At 39.4% G+C, this 20505-nt stretch overlaps 1 protein-coding gene across 2 annotated transcripts in view; it reads right to left on the bottom strand.

Moving 5' to 3' along the window:
• CDK17 (cyclin dependent kinase 17) overlaps positions 1-20505 on the bottom strand; it is a 77871-nt gene that overhangs the window by 40043 nt on the left and 17323 nt on the right. For both annotated transcript variants that reach the window (XM_083365990.1, XM_083365991.1), the window contains exon 2: positions 5508-5656. In XM_083365990.1, coding sequence (XP_083222116.1) covers positions 5508-5625 — 118 coding nt within the window. In that variant the 5' untranslated portion in view covers positions 5626-5656. The remainder of the gene's footprint in view (positions 1-5507; positions 5657-20505) is intronic.

Raw genomic sequence — 20505 nt, forward strand, 5'->3', positions numbered from 1 at the left:
TGGTTGAGGTTATTGCTGCCAAAGGAGGGTCAACCAGTTATTAAGTCCAAAGGTTCACATACTTTTTCCACCCTGAACTGTGAATGTTTCCATCTTATGTTCAATTAAAACATGACAACAGCTAATTTGTGTAGTATTATTTTAAGCAGACTGTGTTTTTCTATTGTTGTGACTTACATGACGTTTAGAGCACATTTTATGGCCAATTCATGCAAAAAACCACGTAATCCCAAAGGGTTCACATACTTTTTCTTGCAACTGTACCTTGGGAAGAAAGCAAGCATGTACCGAGCCAGTAAATTGGCAGCCAAGCTACTACTCTATATTAGCATTGTAGTTTCTTGGCTAATGTAACAATGCCATACTCTAATAAGTATAATAATAATCACATCCCAAACACTTATTCACAATTTTTATAAATTCAAAATAAAAAATAGTGAATATTTAGTCTTTTTATTATTGCTTTAGGATTTTCTTATTTCATATAAAACACTCTAGTTCAGAAATACTTTTAGGCTTTCTTACTATGCATTAATATGCTTAACATTTGAGCTCTCCTGACAGTTTTTCAACAGTAGTTAACTTTGGGGAGTGCAAAGGGGAAGCCGGCATTTTTATTTTTTCTTTCTTGTATTGTAAATACTTCATGAGTGATTTATAGGTTCAGTTCTCTTACTGAAATATCTAACTTCCTTTCAGCTTCAACTTCTGAAGAAGATTAGTTCTTGAAGACCAGGGGTGTCAAACTCAATTTCATTGAGGGCCGCATCAGCATTGTGGTTGCCCTCAGGGGGCTGGGTGGGTATGGCCTGGGTGGGCGTGGCCTACTGGGTGGGCGTGGCTAGAGTGCGTATGGCCTACTGGGTGGGCATGGCCAGCTCTACATCGTTCGCATCAAGGGTGCCTATGGGGACCTGGGCAGGAGTGGGACAGATCTGAGAGTCTCTGGCAGAAGGAGGGTCTCTGGGCCAGGGCCAAGGCAGTGGGGGCCGTCCCCTCACTGTTTCCAGGATGGCTTCGTGGGCCGCATGAAACTACTTCGCGGGCCGGATCTGGCCCCCGGGCCTTGTGTTTGACGTGTCTGTTGAAGACTATCCTTTGACAGGAATTCCTGTCCAGTTACAGGAAAAGCTGTTATTTCTGACAAAGGATGTATTAGAAAGGACCAAACAAAAGGATTTCTACATTTTGCACCTGTCATATTCTCTGATTTCTTCTTTTAAATTTACAGATAACTGCACATAAAAGCTAAGTATACATTCAGATTTCAAGGAAGATGTCATGTAAATCTGTATCACTCAGAGGTTGCATCAGTTTCTGTTCATTTAGAGATTAACTGAAACAAATAATTTGACCAAGGATATTTATACTTTCACATATAATTGTAAATGTATGGAAAAGCAGGCTGGTGAAAAAATTAGAGGGATCTCTGCCCCTCCTATTTGAGCCTTCTTCCCAGCATTAGCATGGCAGTTACCTATAAATCTGCAAACTTGAAATAGGTAAGGGAGGAGAACAGAGGAAATGTGTAGTTTGTGCAGCCAGAAACAAATAGAGAAAACAACCAAATAAAAGAATATATTTTTCCTTCAGAGACTGAATAGCCCAAAGGAAAAAGAAGAGGCATAGCACAGCAAAGGAAAACTCAGCAAGGCACAGCAAAGCACAATGCAGGAAGGTGCAAGTACTTTACATAATGCCCATTAATAAAGAAGAAAAAGGTAGAAGAAATCCTAGAGAGAGAGAAATTAAAGACAGAGCAGTGTTTCTAAGACGAAAACACTGCTGCATGGGTAATAAAAATATAGAAATAATAGTAATTGTATAATAGCAATAGTAAAAGAAATAAGAGTATAGGATAATATAAAGGCAATAGAAAGCACTCACATATAGATTTGTATTTTGCTTTTTTGTGTTAGTTTTTTCCCCCCAAACGTCTCCATAATCCGTGTGTGCACGCGCACGTACGTATACACACACACACACACACACACACACACACACACACACACACGTATTCTCTGCTTTACTCCCAGCTTTTCCATAATGGCTGGACAAACAGCCACTTACATATAAATGAATTGTGACCACAATTCAGGGAAGTGATTTCCATGAAATTTAGAGAATAATGAGAAGCAAATTTTACTGTACAGTTGTTTACAGAAATAGAAAAGAAAAAGTCAAGAAAAAGCTTTAGTTGTCAAGACATTACCTTCCTATTTGCAAAAATATATTTGTTTCTGAATCAGAGCAAGATCAGGAGGACTATGCAGCCTTTTTATGCCCAGCAGGTAACTTGGGAGGGAGGGAGGGAGGGGCTAGAGGGCACATATGACATTCTGAGAACACCCCTTTGATCTTTTTTTCTTTTAAGCTATCACTGTAGGGCTGCTTGTTTATATGCAGAAGAGTTGCCTGGAGTGCCCAGCAACTGCTTTAAGAAATGAGTTCCCTTCCTCAGGTTGCTCTCAACTCCTGCAACTTACCTTTGCTTTCTTTTCAGGGGAGGCTGGCACATTTCCAAGTTGTAGCAACTGATAATTCCACTTTCTAAGAATAGCTGTACAGCTTATCTGGAGATCAGACCACTTTGTAGCATATTGCACTCTTATTTCATTTAATTAAAGTCAGAAAAAAGTGGCATGGATGACAAAGCAACCTTGGTAGCTGCCAAGGAAAATTACAATTGAGATACACTGTTTTTTTCAGAACAGGGAATAAGTAACCTCCAGATTAATTTTATACGAATCTATCAATGACCTTCCTTTCACCTCATGTTTCCTCTAAGCCACGGGTCGGCAACCCGCGGCTCCGGAGCCGCATGCGGCTCTTTGAGCCGTCTCCTGCGGCTCCCAGCCGCCCAGTGCGCGCGCACCTCTTCGAATGGGCAGTGGTGCGCGCGCACCTCTCCAAATGGAGTGTGGCACCGCCCGTTTGGAGAGGTGCGCACGCACCTCTCCAAACGGGTGGAGGTGCGCGCGCACCTCCCCAAACCTTTGGAGAGGTGCGCGCGTACCTCCGCGCGAACGGGCAGCGGCTCCGCTTCTTGGGAAAGCTGCCGCGGCCCGTCTGCAAAGCTGGGCCAAATTTGGATGGGTCCCGCTCTACATGCGAGGCTCCCGAAGTTAATTCAGAAAGGAGTGGATCTGTGTTAGAGGCGCACGGAGCGAGTCCAGCGGAGCGTTCGTCCACCCCTCCGAAGCTCTCGTGTTTCTTGCGCGAGGTAATCGCCCAGAGAAGCCGCTTTGGGTTACAACACAGCGAAAGGTAACTGGAGATGATCCGCATGTGAGCAAACTCACCAGGGGACCCTTGTTGCCCCCCCGGCTTTCCGTCCCCTCCACCCCGAAACCCTTAATTGCAAGACGCCTTCCCATTGACTGAGGTCTCCTCTTCTTTCCTCTGCCTTCCTCTGCCTCCTCCTCCCTTGTACACCTACTATCCACTTTTATGCTTCCTTAGACCTTCCCGCCCCCGCCCCGACGGTTCCCTTCCAGCGGCCGCAGACTCTCACCTTCGGGGTGCGCGCGAAAGCCGCTGATCTTTAGGTGCAGGGCAAGCTAAGGGCAGGGCGGCAGCATCTCGGTCCTAAATGGGAATGTGCAGAGCTCGCGCGCACATGCTCACTGGGGCCTCGTGAGGACTTTGGAGGGCACGTTTCCTTCGGGGAAAGCGAATCGCGCCTTTGCCGGCTGCGGACTTTCAAGCCCGAGAGCGGCGGCGGCGGCGGCTGCCTTTTAGCGCCGGCAGGCTTGTTCCTTCACCCGAGCGCCGGCGGAGTCGGGGAGCTCGGCGCGCACATGCTCACTGGGGCCTCGTGAGGACTTTGGAGGGCACGTTTCCTTCGGGGAAAGCGAATCGCGCCTTTGCCGGCTGCGGACTTTCAAGCCCGAGAGCGGCGGCGACGGCTGCGTTTTAGCGCTGGCAGGCTCGTTCCTTCGCTCGAGCGCCGGCGGAGTTGGGGAGCTCGGCGGCGCCTACGCTCAATAGCAAACTGTGGTGGTGCCACTCTCCATTTGGAGAGGTGCGCGCACACCACTGCCCTTTTGAAGAGGGAGAAGCGGGATACTGGTTGGGTGGGGAAGCGGCAAAAGCGGGGGGGGGAGAGAGAGAGAAACGGCTCTGCCTTTGGTTCCCCGTCCTAAAGCACAGGGGCGCTAGAGAAAGTTTGGAGTTGGGTAAGGAAGCGCAAAATTCAGGAAGGAAAGCGGGGCGGCGAGCAAACGGGAGAACCGGGAGCATTGGGGGGGCGGAGGGGAGCGATTACTGTCTCGCTACTAAAACGAGGGCTAGCCACTCCGCTGGGGCGAGCGTGCCTGTCCTGCTCCCTTTCTCTTCCAAGCGGCGCTGCTCAGGGGAGACGGCAAGAGAGCAAGAGCCTCTGCGGGCAGGGAGGGAGGAGCGGCGAGAAAGGGACGTTTGGGGTCTCTCGCCAAGGGGTGTAAGCTGAGGAACCCCGAAAATCTTTGAGTAGAAAAGGAGGAGCTTTGGCAGGGAGGGAAGTGAGGTTGGAAAAGCAGGCCGGGCGAAGGAAGGGAGCGGAGGCGGCAGCTTTGCAGATGGGCCGTCGCGCAACTGGGAACCGGTTCCATCACTCATTAAAAAAATGGCAACTGCACGCGCCCGCAAGAAAAAAACTGTTTTGCGCATGCGCAAAACGTTTTTTGCGCATGCGCGTGCATGGATGCACGCACGCGGCTCCCACTTTTTTTTATGTTTGATGGAACCGGTTCCCAGTGGCTCTTTTCCTTTTTCAGGTTGCCGATCCCTGCTCTAAGCTAATACTACAGGTAGTCCTCGACTTACAACAGTTTGTTTAGAGATTGTTCAACAGCACTGATATATTCTCGCACCCCTTACATAAGTTCAAAATAACAGCAACTAATTATGCATATACACTATAATTTTGAAAACCCAAGTTTTCGCACCCCCTGGAATATCATCTCACACCCCCAGCAAGCACCCCTGGTTGGGAACCCATGTACTAGATGGAATATACTTTTCAACTGGTCACCATTTTATTCAGCAATACTAAACATCCAGAAGACTGCAAATATAGCTTTCACTTTTAAACAAAACTGGTCCACAGCTGAAATTTTAAATAGCTGCAAAAAACTGAAAATAAAATGCAACATGAAACTGAGCTTTAGGACTCAATAGCTGAAAGTAGGTGCTGGGGCTGTAAAAATATGGATGTAGCAATGAGGCTAATAAGAGTGGAATGATGCAGGATTTTTGCAACCCAATGTACGATTCAATGTTTGTTAAATAAACATAACTGCAATTTGGAAGCATTCAATTAAAATATGTTCTTCATATCACAAAAAACTGAACAAAACACATTTCAAATATTTTATGAAAAGCAAATATTATAATTATCCAAACTAAAATGAAGGGCTACATTAATTCCAAACTCATAATTCACCTTGTTAAGATTATTATCAATAATGGCATGTTCATTTTCCTAAGTACTTTACAAAAATAATAAACATGGTGCATGTACTTACCGTTATCTTTGTTGCTGTTCTCTTCAATTGTCATTTGTTCAGCCAGTTCAGAAAGTGACTCATCAATAGTCTGACTCCCACGCAGTGTTAAAGAAAGTCTTCTCTTAAACTTTTTCATTCTACCAGCTATAAGTCTGGCTTGAGAAAGCCTATTAAAAAAAAACAGTGCAAATTATATTTATCCAAGTTTAAAGGAATTATTGTTATTTAAATTTACATGTCACCTGACTAACAGCAATTCACTGCAGCTAAGAAAAAACTATTTACATAATCAGGAAAAATATATTTATTGTTGCTTTTACCCATCAAAATGTATTTCATAATTTTAAAAATCACTTTAATGGAACAGCTAAGATCTGAAATAAAGAATTTGGAAATGTCAATAGTATTGAAATTCTGTTAAAGGAACTAAAGACACAACAATAATTACTTAACAAAGAATAATCTCTACCATAGTTAATGTATTTGCAAATAACTGTAAAGTAAAAAGAGACATTAAAGGAGGACGCAACTCTGAGAAAGATGATAGAATTTGAAATACTTATACAGAATCAAAACAATTTAGTAGAATGTATTTACAATTGATATTTAAATATGATATGTAGACAGGACAAATTAAAAGTTGCATGATAAAATGGATGGAAAACTGACAAAATAATAAAAATGGGACAATGGGAAAAACTGTGGGAAGAAATCAATACAATTTACACCAAGGTACAATTTGAGGAAAAATTGGTACAAAATATTCTACACATGGTAAGTGTCCAGGATTGCCAAGATGACCAAATCACAGTACAATAAATATTAGGAATGCCACAATAAAGGAACATTTTACAAAAAAAAGAGTCAAAGAAACATACAAAACATACAGAAAATTCTAAAAATAAGAACTGAATTATAACCACAAATATTTTTATTAGATATAATCCCAGAGAATGTAAACAAAAAGCTTCATACTTTATTAAGATGTATGCTGACCGTGGCAAGAATTAATCTGGTACAACATTGGAAAAGAGAAACCATGCCAACAATATAAGAATGGGAGACTAAGAGACTGTGCAGTAATAGAAATATTCACTGTATATATTCACAGCAAAATGATGGAGTGAACATTTAGGAGTAGATGCTGGTTTTATTTCAAGTGATAACAACCTTGGCAGCATACAAAAGCACACCTTTTACACAAAATAAAATTATTGTTACCGATAAAACATTTATTAATGTGACAAAAATACATTCATTGCAGTAGCTTGTCAATATAAATTAAATTGTGTTTGTGGTGAGAAAACATTCTTAGTGAACTGAAGTGAGTCTGCGTGGTGGCAGAAAGCATAATCGGATAGAAACCAGTGGCCTAGTAAACCATAATGTTTATATTTACTAGCCATAACTCAAAAATAACATACAACAGCTAGCATGCTGACCTAACAAGAAGAATATTGCAAGATTCCCAGAGAAAACAACAATTCCTCTTTATTTATTCCACAATATAAATGGTGTAGTTGTCTGCTGAGAAATCCAGTTTGGTCTAATAGTTAAGGTGCTGGGCTATGAATGAGGAACTAAATTCTAATCCTTACTTAGGTCGGGAAGTCCAGTAGTCTCTCCCTCTCAGCTCTAGGAAGAAGACAATGGCAGCTACTCTGAAAATGTTGTCAAGAAAATTGCAAGGACTTGTCCAGCTAATTCTCAGGAGTAAAAACTGAATCCAAGTTGAGTCATTGACACAATTAAAACCTGTCTGATTCAAGCTTCCAATAGGAGACAGCTGTCCCTTCCCTGCAATGCCCTGCTTAAGATACAGAAAGAGAGAGAGATCAGAAAGAGAAAGAGACAAAAGTAAAATCTCAGAAAGAATACAAAAAGTGTGGCTGGGAAGAATGGATGTCCCAACTCACTTTTTCCTCTGCCCTTTGCTTTACTGATTTATTGATTTACTTCAATCTCCCCTCAAATTATCCTGAAGGTATGTATTGTTTGATAGCCACAAGGTAGTCTATCTCTGCTCAAACTTTTATAAAAGACTTATTGTCTGTCTTCTGCTTTCATGCTATCATTACCTCAAACTAAAGAAGCAAGAGTTGTACAGTAGTGCTAAGCCCCAAAGAAAATACTGTCTTCTAAAGATGTCAAAATTTAGTTCATTTCAGTGTCACATATATGTATATGCGTAATATGCAGTTCCAGTGAACTTAAGTGTTTTATCTACAATCTCTCCCCTAGCATAGCTTTGTACGTAATACATCTTGCTTTATAGAAACACCGTGAAACACAAATGACAGGCACAAGTGGATATTATGTAGATTACTGTTATATATGACTCAATGTATTCCATTTTGGTGGACCATGCATTTTTTGTTTCTAAGAGACTTGTTTTACATCCCTTCCCATTTCCCGGCCAACTTCCACCACAAAATGGTAGCAGAAACAAAAAGCAAGCCCACACATAATTTTTATGGATTGTAGCCTGAGCTGCATTTAATCATCAATCTGTAAGAGGGTATGAGTCAGTGTGCACTTCTAGAAAAGTACGGTACTCAGCTTCTATACTGCTTCCAATTTCTTTCTTTAACTAGCTGTCAAAGGTTAACAGCACTGTCAAGTCATTCTTAGCTATAAAACTTCTATCAGAAGGCGGTTGTTTTGTTAAATTTGAAAACATCCGCAGCTACGTCTCTACTTTCAGAAAGGTAAATACAATAATTTTGAAAAAGAAAGACAGCAACATCCACAAAGAATAATATATAATTTGATTTTTCTGTCTTTCAGGATGTAAAAAATCATACTTTATCTAACCTTTGGACTACAACATTTAGTTTTCAAATGTTAATAAAAATGTATTAGATTTTTAATAAATCATATCAGAAATAATCAAGAGTAGATGCTACCAATAAAGTTAATTCTAGTTCAAAAACTCTGTATCAAATAATACACTTTTCTTATCACTGGTTCTACATCTTCCATACTAAAATATATGTAATTTTTACACCAATCAAAAAATCAAAAGAATGAATGGAAAATCTTAAACATTCCTCAATAACACTCAAATTTCTGATATTTAAATATCAAAGGTAGATAATCAACACAGAGATTCTTGAAAGGATAATAAAATTAAGGCTAGTAGTGTCCTAAAATGAATGAGAAAAGAATAATCTAATCAACAATTGAATGCCTGTATAATGTGTCAAGAAATGGTTGGCATCAGCAACAGAACTCTGGTAAACACTTACAGACACAGGTCTCCAATGATGTCACAGTTCCAATAGAGTATGGTAATTGTTCCCAATAAGAAATGATTTTTAACAGCTTACTAATGAATTATTCTTTAGGACTCATAAGAAATTATTGGAATGCATTTCCAATTTTTACAAATACAGATTACAAAATCTACATGTTTTCTTATAGATGAAGTGCAAATTTCTACTTGTTGAAAATGGTTTTCTGTGTTTCTCTTGACTTTCCACTTATAAGTGGAAAGGTATGTCTTGTTAATTTGGGTTTAGTTTGGACACAGCCTCTCTCTAAAGAGAGGAAGATACAACAAAATAACAGATATAGGAAAGCCGCCCCCCCTGAAAAGCAATCCCTGCACCTAAATCTTAACATCTGATGGGGAAAAATAGATTATATATCTCCGAACCCCACCATGCCAATTTGATGAAGAAGGAGCACAATCATTCACTTCTAGTTAGAAGAATCAGAACATGCAACTTGTCAGTTGGAGAAAAAGAAAGATATGGGGGAAAAATGATCTGCTGGAAAGGAGCACACAAATTTGTTCCAAATACTTTCCTTGATTCCCTCCATAATAAGGCTAAGTAACTTTGATTTGTAGCACCTATTTGTAAAAATTGAGTATGGCGAGGGACAACTAGTATTTCTCAGGTCACAAAGGGGCATTACATTAATAATTAATTAAATTTAAATTAAATATATACTTTAATGAGAAAAATATACAGCCAGAGTTAAATACTGATCTGCACATTTGAACATTGATAATCTGAACTCAAGTCTGTTGTCTAAAAATTCATACTGATGAAAAATTGATAGTAATCTGTGACATTTCATTTTTATAGATCAATGCATGTATAATCATACATGGTTCGCTCTCAATAACAAATATACATAAATATACATATCTAAATTGCAGTTCCAGAATCAAGATATAAATGTAGCATGGCAATTCAGATACACTAAAAGTGCTCTTTTCACTGCTAAAAGACTGTCTATAGCACATTTTATGCTTCCAAGCAGCTGCACTATAGATAATGTGTTCATTCATAATATATATGTATGCAGATGGCAAATTTGAGACAAATGCAGAACACATGCATAGAATGATGCCATTCTATACATATTAATTGCTGATTTAATTTTATTGTACCATTTACTGAATGTCTTCACTAATCACTTGCATCATTCTGCTTAATATTAGGAATTTACTCAGATACTTTATTTATCTTTCTAATTTGATGGAGCATAGCTAGAGAATGTATTTATTAAACAAACATATATAACCATTCATTTATCAGAACAGCAGCAAGAAAATAGAATCACAATATATTAAAAAATACTATTTAAAATAAACCACACTGAGCCCTCCATAACTGAATGAAATTGAAATAAATAAAACAATAAATTGTTTTATTTATTGATCAACCACCTATAACAGCTTCATCAACATATTGGCTCTGGGTGTTTGGGTTCCTGGGTGATAACTAGGCCTTTACTGCTTTCCTGAATACCAACAAGGTCAAGGCCATTTGTAAGATTGTTCCATAAGACAGATGCTACAGCAGACAAGGCAGGTGATTATTGTTTCACCAAGCAAACACACATCATATCCACCCACTCTTCCAGATTTAGCAGGATGGGCATAAATCATCAGGATTAGTGATCTCACAAGGAACTCGGTCCCATGCCATGCATGTAAGGCTTTAAAGATGACAACTGGCACCTTAAATTGTACCCAGAAGCCTATTTGGAGCTAATTCAATTCCCACAGCAGTGAGGTTACAGGGGCTTATTGTGGGATATCCATTGCTAATTATGCCACTGCCATATGGACCAGCTGATAGTTTTTATTTTCTCCTCTGAAGTTGTTATAGGGGCTTGATTTCCTTTTGCTATCCCATCTATTTTCCTACATTAAAAGCTTAGTGCATATTCGGATGTTGTTGGGAAGAAAGTCTAAATATGACCCTTATTCCCGTGAGAAACTGCCACTTTTGGAATTCATGGGCAAAAAAACATTAATAGTCGTGATCAATTTATTTTTAAACACCCTTTTAAAACTTTTTTGATGTTGCAAGAAAAATCTGAACTGTCTAAAGTTACAGAATAGCAATAGTATATGCATTTAAAACATCTCTTGGACCAAACAGATCCATTAGCAGGATCCCAAATTATTACTATACTTGAAAGAGATTTAAAAGATGTTAAACTGACAGGTTTCTGAATAGACAATTGAAAAGTATTAAGAACATGAATAAAGTTCAAGTATGTTAATGTAATTTAGAATTATATATATATTAAAATTTGGAATGAATTGATGTTCAAATAACTCTATATGAACTATAATTAATAAACATTATTTACTTTGATGAAAGAGTCATAAGACTTCTTCACAAATCATACTGTGAATAAAAATGAAAATACTTGTTGTACATTAATGATTAGCCAGGTCAACAAGTACATAGAGTATGCTACTCCATCCTTAAATATCAAACCAAACACAGCAGGGACTCAAGAAAGGATCACTAAAAGAAGAAAAGATTTCAGCGTAGGCCAGAAACAGTATGTATATCTGAGGAGAGTGTTTAGGAGCTCAGTGTTTAGTTTTGAGAACAATCTGTAAATATTCAAATATTTTTAGAATTAATATTTTTATTCATTGTATATCTAGAATGAAAAGAAGCAGGCATTGGAAAAAAAGACATTCCGTTTCAGGACTCTGGTGACATCCGATTTCCTCTTTTACTATACAGGGGAAGAAGTATACTTGCTACAAATTCTGGCCTGGATTAAGTACAAGATAAACCACAAACCAAATAATGTTACAATTAGTATATTCAGCAATATAAAAACACAACATTCAAAATGTTATTCAAAATGTTAACCATTATCTGTTTAATAATCCTGATCCCTTGGACTAATATTTGTTTACCCATGATGAGCTATTGAAGATATATAAGAAACCAAGTAATCTATTTATTATTTGGGAGGAGCCAACATCAACCAAGATCTACATATTGAAATCACCTAAATAAACAGAACTATTTAAAGCATTTCCTGAATTTCAACAATGAAACTATATTTACTTAATATTCATTTAATATGATGAATGAGTAAATGCACTGCCACCAATTAATTCTACCCAAAAAAGCATGAAAAAATCCATAAACTTGGATATTTGTATTCTCAATGCAGAAGAGAATGTACAAAAAACTTTCAGCATGCTCATCATAGCATGCAGCATATTTATTGCTATGGATAAACACTTGATTTTATATAATACAAACTGGGACATTAATTTTTAAATACATCATCATCAAAATCATGATTAGAGATAAGTCAAGCCAGATAATTGATGGGATAAAATAATGGGTTATATCATAATTTATTCCATTTATCTCTCAAATGCACAAGGTTATATAGTATACCTCAATCTTCTCGCACCACACTGATCTCTTTTTCCTAAGCATAGCCTTCTTCACACTTTTTGATATGATCCAAGTAAAACAGTAAGAGCATATTGGTTGTTGAATCAAAGAATTATAGCTGAAACTATTTGGGTTACTAAATTTGAACATTTGAAAAAAAGATCTTTCATCTTGCTTAAACATATCTAATATAGAATCCATAATTTTTCTAGTACTTTAGCATTCATCTGTCTTCCCTTAATTTAAATCCAGTTTTTCACATCCTGAATTGTGGCCTGACGAAAATGACATCTTGATTTTCTGTTTTTGGGTACTTAAATAATATAGCCTTTTCTTCTGAAAACTAAAAGCCCCAAATTCTTAATGTTTAATTTCCTGATCATTCCTATTGTCCTTCTCTCAAACTGTTCTAATTTGTTTAATTACTATTAAAATATGTTGTTCAAAACTGGACTGATGCTGAAAGTGGAGTTTGATTAGTGCAAATTAATTTATACAGGTAGTCCTCAACTCATGACCTAAATAGAGCCTGCTATACGGTTATAAGCCGTGACAGTCATAAAGCCGGTTATCATGTGAACAACCTGAATTTACTAAAAAATTTTTTTGCAATAGTTAAGTGAATCACCATGGTCATTAAGTGAATGTATGGTCATTAAGCAAATGCCAGGTTTTGGCTAAAACATCATAAAATGCAGTCATGTGACTGTAGGATGCTGCAAATGGATGTAAATGCAGGCTGGTTGCTCAGCACCAGAAGTACAGTCAAGTGATCGAGGTGGAGGGTGCATAACTGTCAGATGTTCAAACATGCTGCAAAAGGTTAAAAAGTTATTCTTCTTGTAGCGTAGGCATTAGCTATTTTTGAAAATGTTTATAGGGCTTCTTTAAAAAACCATAAATAATTATTCCAATGATTAATTTCATGCAACATGTTTTAAAGGTAAGAGAGTTTAACTGTGCTATAAAAATATTAGTTATGGTATGCATGTACTTTGATACATTTTCTATTGTTTCCTATATATATTTATATTTATATTATTTCCTCCACTGGTAGATCATTTTTCCAATATTGAGCGAATACAATTCTTGCTGCAGTTAATATATGTAAAATTATATATATATATACACTCTTTCTCATAATTACCTACAATTATGCTTAACAAAAATAATAATTCTGCCTTAAACTCTGTATTTTTTTGTCATTTTCTCTAACCATGTACCGTATTTTCTGGCGTATAAGACGAACCGGCGTATAAGACTTTTAAGAAGATTTTCAAGGTTTTTCGTCTCATACGCCGGAAAATACTTACATGCCCTGCCCTCCCTGTCCGTCGCAGAGGAGGCGAAGGCCCAACTGGCCCCGACGGCCCTCCCGCTGCTCCTGCGCTTCTGCCGGCCCCCAAGGTGCAGCGTTTCCCAGGCGGCAGGCAGCGCCGGAGGGCAGACGCCACCCCGCCATGGCCAACGCCCCTCCTGCTTCCCCCCCAGGCCTTGAACTTCTCCCATTGGGCGCAGGGCAGGGCAGCTCCGCCCGTAGCCTCTTTTTTAGAACTCGTGCCACTTCCCTCTCACTGTCGGCGGAGGCGCGCTCAGCCCGGGCTCCTGGTCCCTCTTCCCGGCCGGCTTCCCGCCCTGCCCCTCATGGAGCTGGACTGGGCGTGCAGCCTCTCGGTGTGGCTGCTTTTCCTGGGCAGCCTGGCGGTGCGGCTCCTGCGCTCGGACCTGTTACTGAGCCGGCGGCTGCTGCTGCGCATGGGGCTGCTGGCCGTCCTGCAGGCGCTGGGCCAGGCCGTCCTGCTGCTGCCCCTCAGCACCGCGCTCACGGCGCCTGCCTGCTGGCTCGTCTCGGCCAGCACCACCCGGCGGAAACGCATCCCCGCAGGGGGAGAGCGGTGTTGGTGACAGGTGAGTCCGGCGGGCGCAAGGCCCTCCCCTCAGGCCAAGAGCTGACAGGCAGCGCCGCCTTCACATGGGGAGAGCCGCCCAACGCTCCTGCCCAGCCGTGTCCCGGAGCCGCACCAGAGATAGCTCGGTTGCGCGGGGTGGCCCGGCTTTGCAAGAATGGGGACGCTCGACTAATTATGTTTTTTTTTCCGGCGTATAAGATGACCCGGCATATAACACGACCCCCCAACTTTTGAGAAGATTTTCATGGGTTAAAAAGTCGTCTTATACGCCGGAAAAAACGGTATGTATTCTTAACCAAATTCTTTTAGCTTTAGAGCATGTACACCAAAGATGGTAACAAGTGCCTGTTTTTTGTTTACATTTCCAACAATTGTTTGATACATTTTTAAACATTTTTGCTAAACTCACAGGTGTTAAATGTCATCTATAGAACAATTTATATAAATTTTCTTTATATGCTACTGCTTTTGTTATTTTCAAATTTCTTTCCCAAAGGCTTTACCATTTTTCTAGTTCTATGTTATATCCAACCCGTTCATGGATTACTGCCTTGTTGTGGCGAAGGGGCTTGCATAATTCAATGAAGCTATGAGCTATGCCGTGCAGGGCCACCCAAGATGGACAGGTCATAGCAGAGAGTTCTGACAAAACATGATCCACTGGAGAAGGAAATGGCAACCCACTCCAGTATCTTTGCCATGAAAACCCTATGGGCAGTACCAAAAGGCAAAACGATATAATGCTGGAAGATGAGCCCCTCAGGTCAGAAGGCGTCCAATATGCTACTGGGGAAGAGCAGAGGGCTAGTACTAGTAGCGCCAGAAAGAATGAAGTGACTGGGCCAAAGCCAAAAGGACGGTCAACTGTGGATGTATCTGGTGGTGAAAGGAAAGTCCAAAGCTGTAAAGATTTTTTCTCCATATGAACCTGGAATGTAAGACCCATGAAACAAGGCAAGCTGGACATGGTCAAAAAGAGATGACAAAACTGAACATCGACATCTTAGGAATCAGCGAACTAAAATGGACAGGAATGGGTGAATTTAATTCAGATGACCATCAGGTATACTACTGCAGGCAAGAATCCCTCAGAAGAAATGGAGTAGCCTTTAAAGTCAATAAAAGAGTAGGAAAACCAACACTGGGATGCAATCCCCAAAATGACAGAATGATCTCAGTTCAAATCCAAGGCAAACCATTCAATATCACAGTAGTCCATGCCCCAACCACCGGTGCTGAAGAGGATGAAATTGACCGGTTCTATGAAGCCCTACAGCACCTTATAGAACTAACACCAAAAAATGATGTCCTTATCATCATGGGGGATTGGAATGCTAAAGTAGAAAGCCAAAATAACTGGAATAACAGGCAAGTTTGGTCTTGGAGTACAAAATGAAGCACGGTACAGGCTGATAGAATTTTGTCAAGAGAACAGCTCTACAAATGGACATCACCCGACAGTCAACATAGAAATCAGATTGACTATGTGCTATGTAGCCAAAGATGAAGAAGCTACATACAGTCAGTAAAAACAAGACCAGGAGCTGACTGTGGCTCAGACCATGAGCTTCTCGTTGCAAAGTTTATGCTTAAACTAAGGAAAGTAGGGAAAAGCACTAGGCCACTCAGGTATGAATTAAATCATATCCCCTGTTGAATATACAGTAGAGGTGACAAATACATTTAAGAATTAGATCTGAAAGACAGAGTGCCTGAAGAACTATAGATGGAGGTTTGCAACACTGTACAAGAGGTAGCAACTAAAACCATCCCAAAGAAAAAGAAATGCAAGAAAGCAAAATGGCTGTCTGAGGAAGCTTTGCAAATAGCTGAGGAAGGAGGGAAGCGAAAGGCAAGGGCAAAAAAGATACACCCAATTGAATACAGAATTCCAGAGAATAGCTAGAAGAGATAAGAATGCCTTCTTAAATGAACAGTGCAAAGAAATAGAAGAAAGCAATAGAATAGGGAGGACCAGAGATCTTTTCAAGAAAATTGGAGAGATGAAGGGAACGTTTCATGCAAAAATGGGCATGATAAAGGACCAAAATGGCAGGGACCTAACAGAGGCAGAAGAGATTAAGAAGTGGTGGCAAAATTACACAGAACTATATAAAAATGAGCTTAACATCCCTGATAACCACGATGAGGTGGTCACTGACTTCGAGCCAGACATCCTAGAATGTGAAGTGAAGTGGGCCTTAGGAAAGCTGAGCAACAAGAAAGCTAGTGGAGGTGACAGTATTCCAGCTGAGCTATTCAAAATCTTAAAAGACGATGCAGTAAAAGTGCTACTCTCAATTTGCCAGCTAATTTGGAAAACTCAACAGTGGCCACAGGATTGGAAAAGATCAGTTTACATTCCAATTCCAAAGAAAGGCAGTGCCAAAGAATGTTCAAATTATTGCACCATTGCACTCATTTCACATGCTAGTAAAGTTATGCTTAAAATCCTACAAGCTAGACTCCAGCAGTATGTGGATCGAGAACTACCAGAAGCACAGGCAGGATTTCGAAGAGGTAGAGGAACTAGAGATCAAATTGCCAACATACGCTGGATCATGGAGAAAGCTAGGGAGTTCCAGAAAAACATCTACTTCTGCTTCATTGACTATGCTAAAGCATTTGATTGTGTGGATCACAACAAACTGTGGCAAGTTCTTAAAGAGATGGGAGTACCAGACCATCTTATTTGTCTCTTGAGAAACCTGTATGTGGGTCAAGAAGCTACAGTGGGAACTGGACACGGAACCACTGATTGGTTCAAAATTGGGAAAGGAGTCCAGCAAGGCTGTATACTGTCGCCCTGCCTATTTAACTTATATGCAGAGCACATCATGAGAAAGGCAGGGCTAGATGAATCAAAAGTTGGAATTAAGATTGCCGGAAGAAACATCAACAACCTAAGATATGCAGATGATACCACTCTAATGGCAGAAAGTGAAAAAGAACTAAAGAGCCTCTTGTTGCGGGTGAAGAAGGAGAGTGCAAAGGTTGGCCTGGAGGAACGTTGTCCATGGGGGTGCGATGGGTTGGACACAACTTCGCAGGTGTGAAAGCCCTAATAAGCAGGCATATACATTGAATGAAGGCTACTGCTAAGCTTGTAAGCCGCCCTGAGTCTTCGGAGAAGGGCGGGATATAAATGAAATTAAAAATAAATAAATAAATAAACATGTTTTATCCAAAGTTCTTTGCTCATGTTATCATTGTTTCTTTAACTGGTTCCTCTTCCATCTTTAAACTTAGCATATATTTATGAAGTTTCATAATCAATTTTTCATCTGATGTCAGTAATATCTTATCAAATTCTGTCTGTTCTTTATAAAATCCAGATATTTTAACATCTTTTTCATATCTTGTTTAAATTTGCAGGCATCGCCGCCATGATATGTCAATACCCTGTTGTTCTAGTTCTTGTCTATGTTTTAATTTTCCTTCTTTATTCAAAATATCTTCATGTCACAACAAACACTTCCATTGTTGAAAGCCATCCAGGTATTTTTATATAGATTTTTGCTTTTATATATAGACTTTTGGTGTTTTTCAATAATGGAATTTAAATATGCTATAATAAATATTAGCTATGGTAAACCTGTGCTTTAAATATCAGATATGGTATGCCTATGCCTATCCCTGTATATTAACACACATTCTCTCTTTGTACATGTAAATGTATACTGTATGTATATATTTAAGAAGCTAATTTAGTTTAACTGTAGATATGCTTAATGTTATAAATAAGCAGACTGAAATGGCTACCAGCAGTTAGAAACAAGCATATAATACCTGCAATTAGGACAAAGGTGTACAATATTGTGTAGATATGAATCTAAATAAAAGAGCTAGACAAGAGAACTGGCACAGACTACCAAATATGAAATGAATTTATCAACAGTGTAAGTAATGCAAAGATTAAGAAAAAACATTTTTCTCCATTTACTGGGCCACCAGCTGATTCATCTCATCAGGAAACTTTGAATTTTTTCCCATCTTCTCATAAGACATTATTTATATAATAGTTTAGGGTAATCCATATTGGACATTCTTTTTAAAGATTTATTTATTTAATTTTTGTTCAACCTTTATTATTTTTATAACTAACCCAAGGTGGCGAACATATCCAACACATAGATATATTGCCAGTGTGTCATCAGAGAATTCATCAGAAGCAGCCCACAGATGACATCTGCATGATAATGTAATAATACAGTGGCAAGACGTACTTACCCATGTTAGATGTCGTATCATCATTACACAAAAGCTTCATTTGCCGTGACATCATGAAATATTTGTCATCATCAGGCTTGGTATAGGTAAGAGGTGTCAAAGTGCTGGCCCGTGGGCCGGATGCATCATAGCAAAACCGCACCCACACCATTGCCGGCAATGGCAAAAAGTAATGATACGTTGTGACACGTCACTTGATGTTACGAGTTTGACACCCCGGTATAGATGATGCTAGTAAGGAAGTGGAAGGATACCAAGACAGACAATTCTATATTGTTGTCAAGGATTGTTACTAGAAAATCTAGTCAAGGGAATCTTTATATCCATGACAGAGGAGTTCTAGGCAAATTTTTATAAGGAAGTATTCTTATAAAGAAGGGTGTAAGCAAGCAGAATGTCAGAATATAGTATGTTATGCACTTGATAAATCACATTCTACAAAACTGAGAACTGTTCCCACAAGCACATGCTTCCCTTTTGTTCTTCTGAAATTATTGCTAAAATGTGTGTGCAAGAAGCTACTTATTTATCTGCAACTGCAGTTCTTGGAATGACTTCACACACACTGGTTATGTTCGTATGGACAGGTTCATTCAAAAACTTCTATAGCTTACTAATTTGGCAGGAGCAGCTAACACATGACTAGGCATGATCCCTGCCAGTTGCTTTCAGTTCATAACACTGCCACACCAGATGTGAAATTACAGTTTCCAACAGTGATGATATTCAGGTAGGGCAGTTTGTATGAATACAGTTTAACACTGAAGAACTGCATTAGAGGTTACAATGAGCATGCACAATGTTTTATTTCGAAAGATTTCTAGTATGAAATTTTGCAAAACATTCATCTTGATTCCAAAACTGTTTTTTGTTTTTATCATTTAGTGTTATCTCATGCCTTGAGTTTGAAATCCCTCTGTCTCACGGTAGTTGGAACATCTTGTTTTATACTTAAAACTTTGAAAAATTTCACATTTCACATGTTTCCAAACAAAATGTTTTTGCACATTCCTAAATGTTAGTAACTTTTTTCATTGTAGCCTCTATGATTCACAGAGATGGGTAAGTAAATTTCTGGATGCAGAATATTGAGAAAAGTAGGAATGTGATTATTCTTATATAAAATTAGGAGTTAGGAGTAGTTATTGGTATAAGAAATGGCCTTTCTCTTCTTTCAAATTTATAAATATTCGTATGGTAAGACATTGATGACATGAAAACTAACTTGGTCCAGGACTTTTCTTCTGCCTTCAACAAAACTGTAGTCAATGGAATTAGGAATGCTAAAGCAGTAGTAGCCTCTTGGGCTGATACAGTGGGTTCTCTACCATTTGAAAACATCACTGAATTTCAAGGCCAAGACAATGTTCCTTCTTACCTATTTGTTCACTCCAGAAATAAATGTGATAAGGATCAGAATCATAACAATATCAGAAATACAGTTGCATTCAAAAAGTATTCAGACCACTTCACTTTTGCCAATTTTGTTATGCTGCAGCCTCAGTGGAAATTGATTTTCCCCCCTCATTAATCTACACTCAATACCCCATAATGACATATGAAAACAGAATTTTAGAAATGACTGTAAATTTATTAAAAAGAAAAAACTGAAATATCTCATTGGCATAAGTATTCAGACCCTTCACTCAGTACTTGGTTGAAGCATCTTTGGCAGCAATTACAGCCTCAAGTCTTTTTTGGGTATGATGCGACAATCTTTCCACAATTAGATTGGGGGATTTTCTGCCATTCTTTCTTGCAAATCCTCTCAAGCTCAGTCAGGTTGCGATCATTGGTGGACAACCATTTTCAGGTCCCTTCAGAGATGTTCAATAGGGTTCAGTCAGGGCTCTGACTGGTACACTTTAGGACGTTCAGAGAGTTGTCCCTAAGCCACTCCTGTGTTGTCTTGGCTGTGTGCTTAGGATCGTTGTGATGTTGGAAAGTGAACCTTCAGCCCAGTTGAGGTCCTGAGTGCTGTGGAACAGGTTTTTATTGAGGACAACCCTGTACTTTGCTCCATTCATCTTTCCTCAACCTGACCAGTCTCCCAGTCCCTGCTACTGAAAAACATCCCCACAGCATGATGCTGCCACCACACTTCACTGTTGGGATGATATTGGGCAGGTGATGAGCAGTGCCTGGTTTCCTCCAGACATAATGTTTAGAACTGAGGCCAAACAGTTCCATCTTGGT

The sequence above is a fragment of the Vipera ursinii genome (assembly GCF_947247035.1).
Source record: "Vipera ursinii genome assembly, chromosome: 6".
Classification (NCBI taxonomy): Eukaryota; Metazoa; Chordata; class Lepidosauria; order Squamata; family Viperidae; genus Vipera; species Vipera ursinii.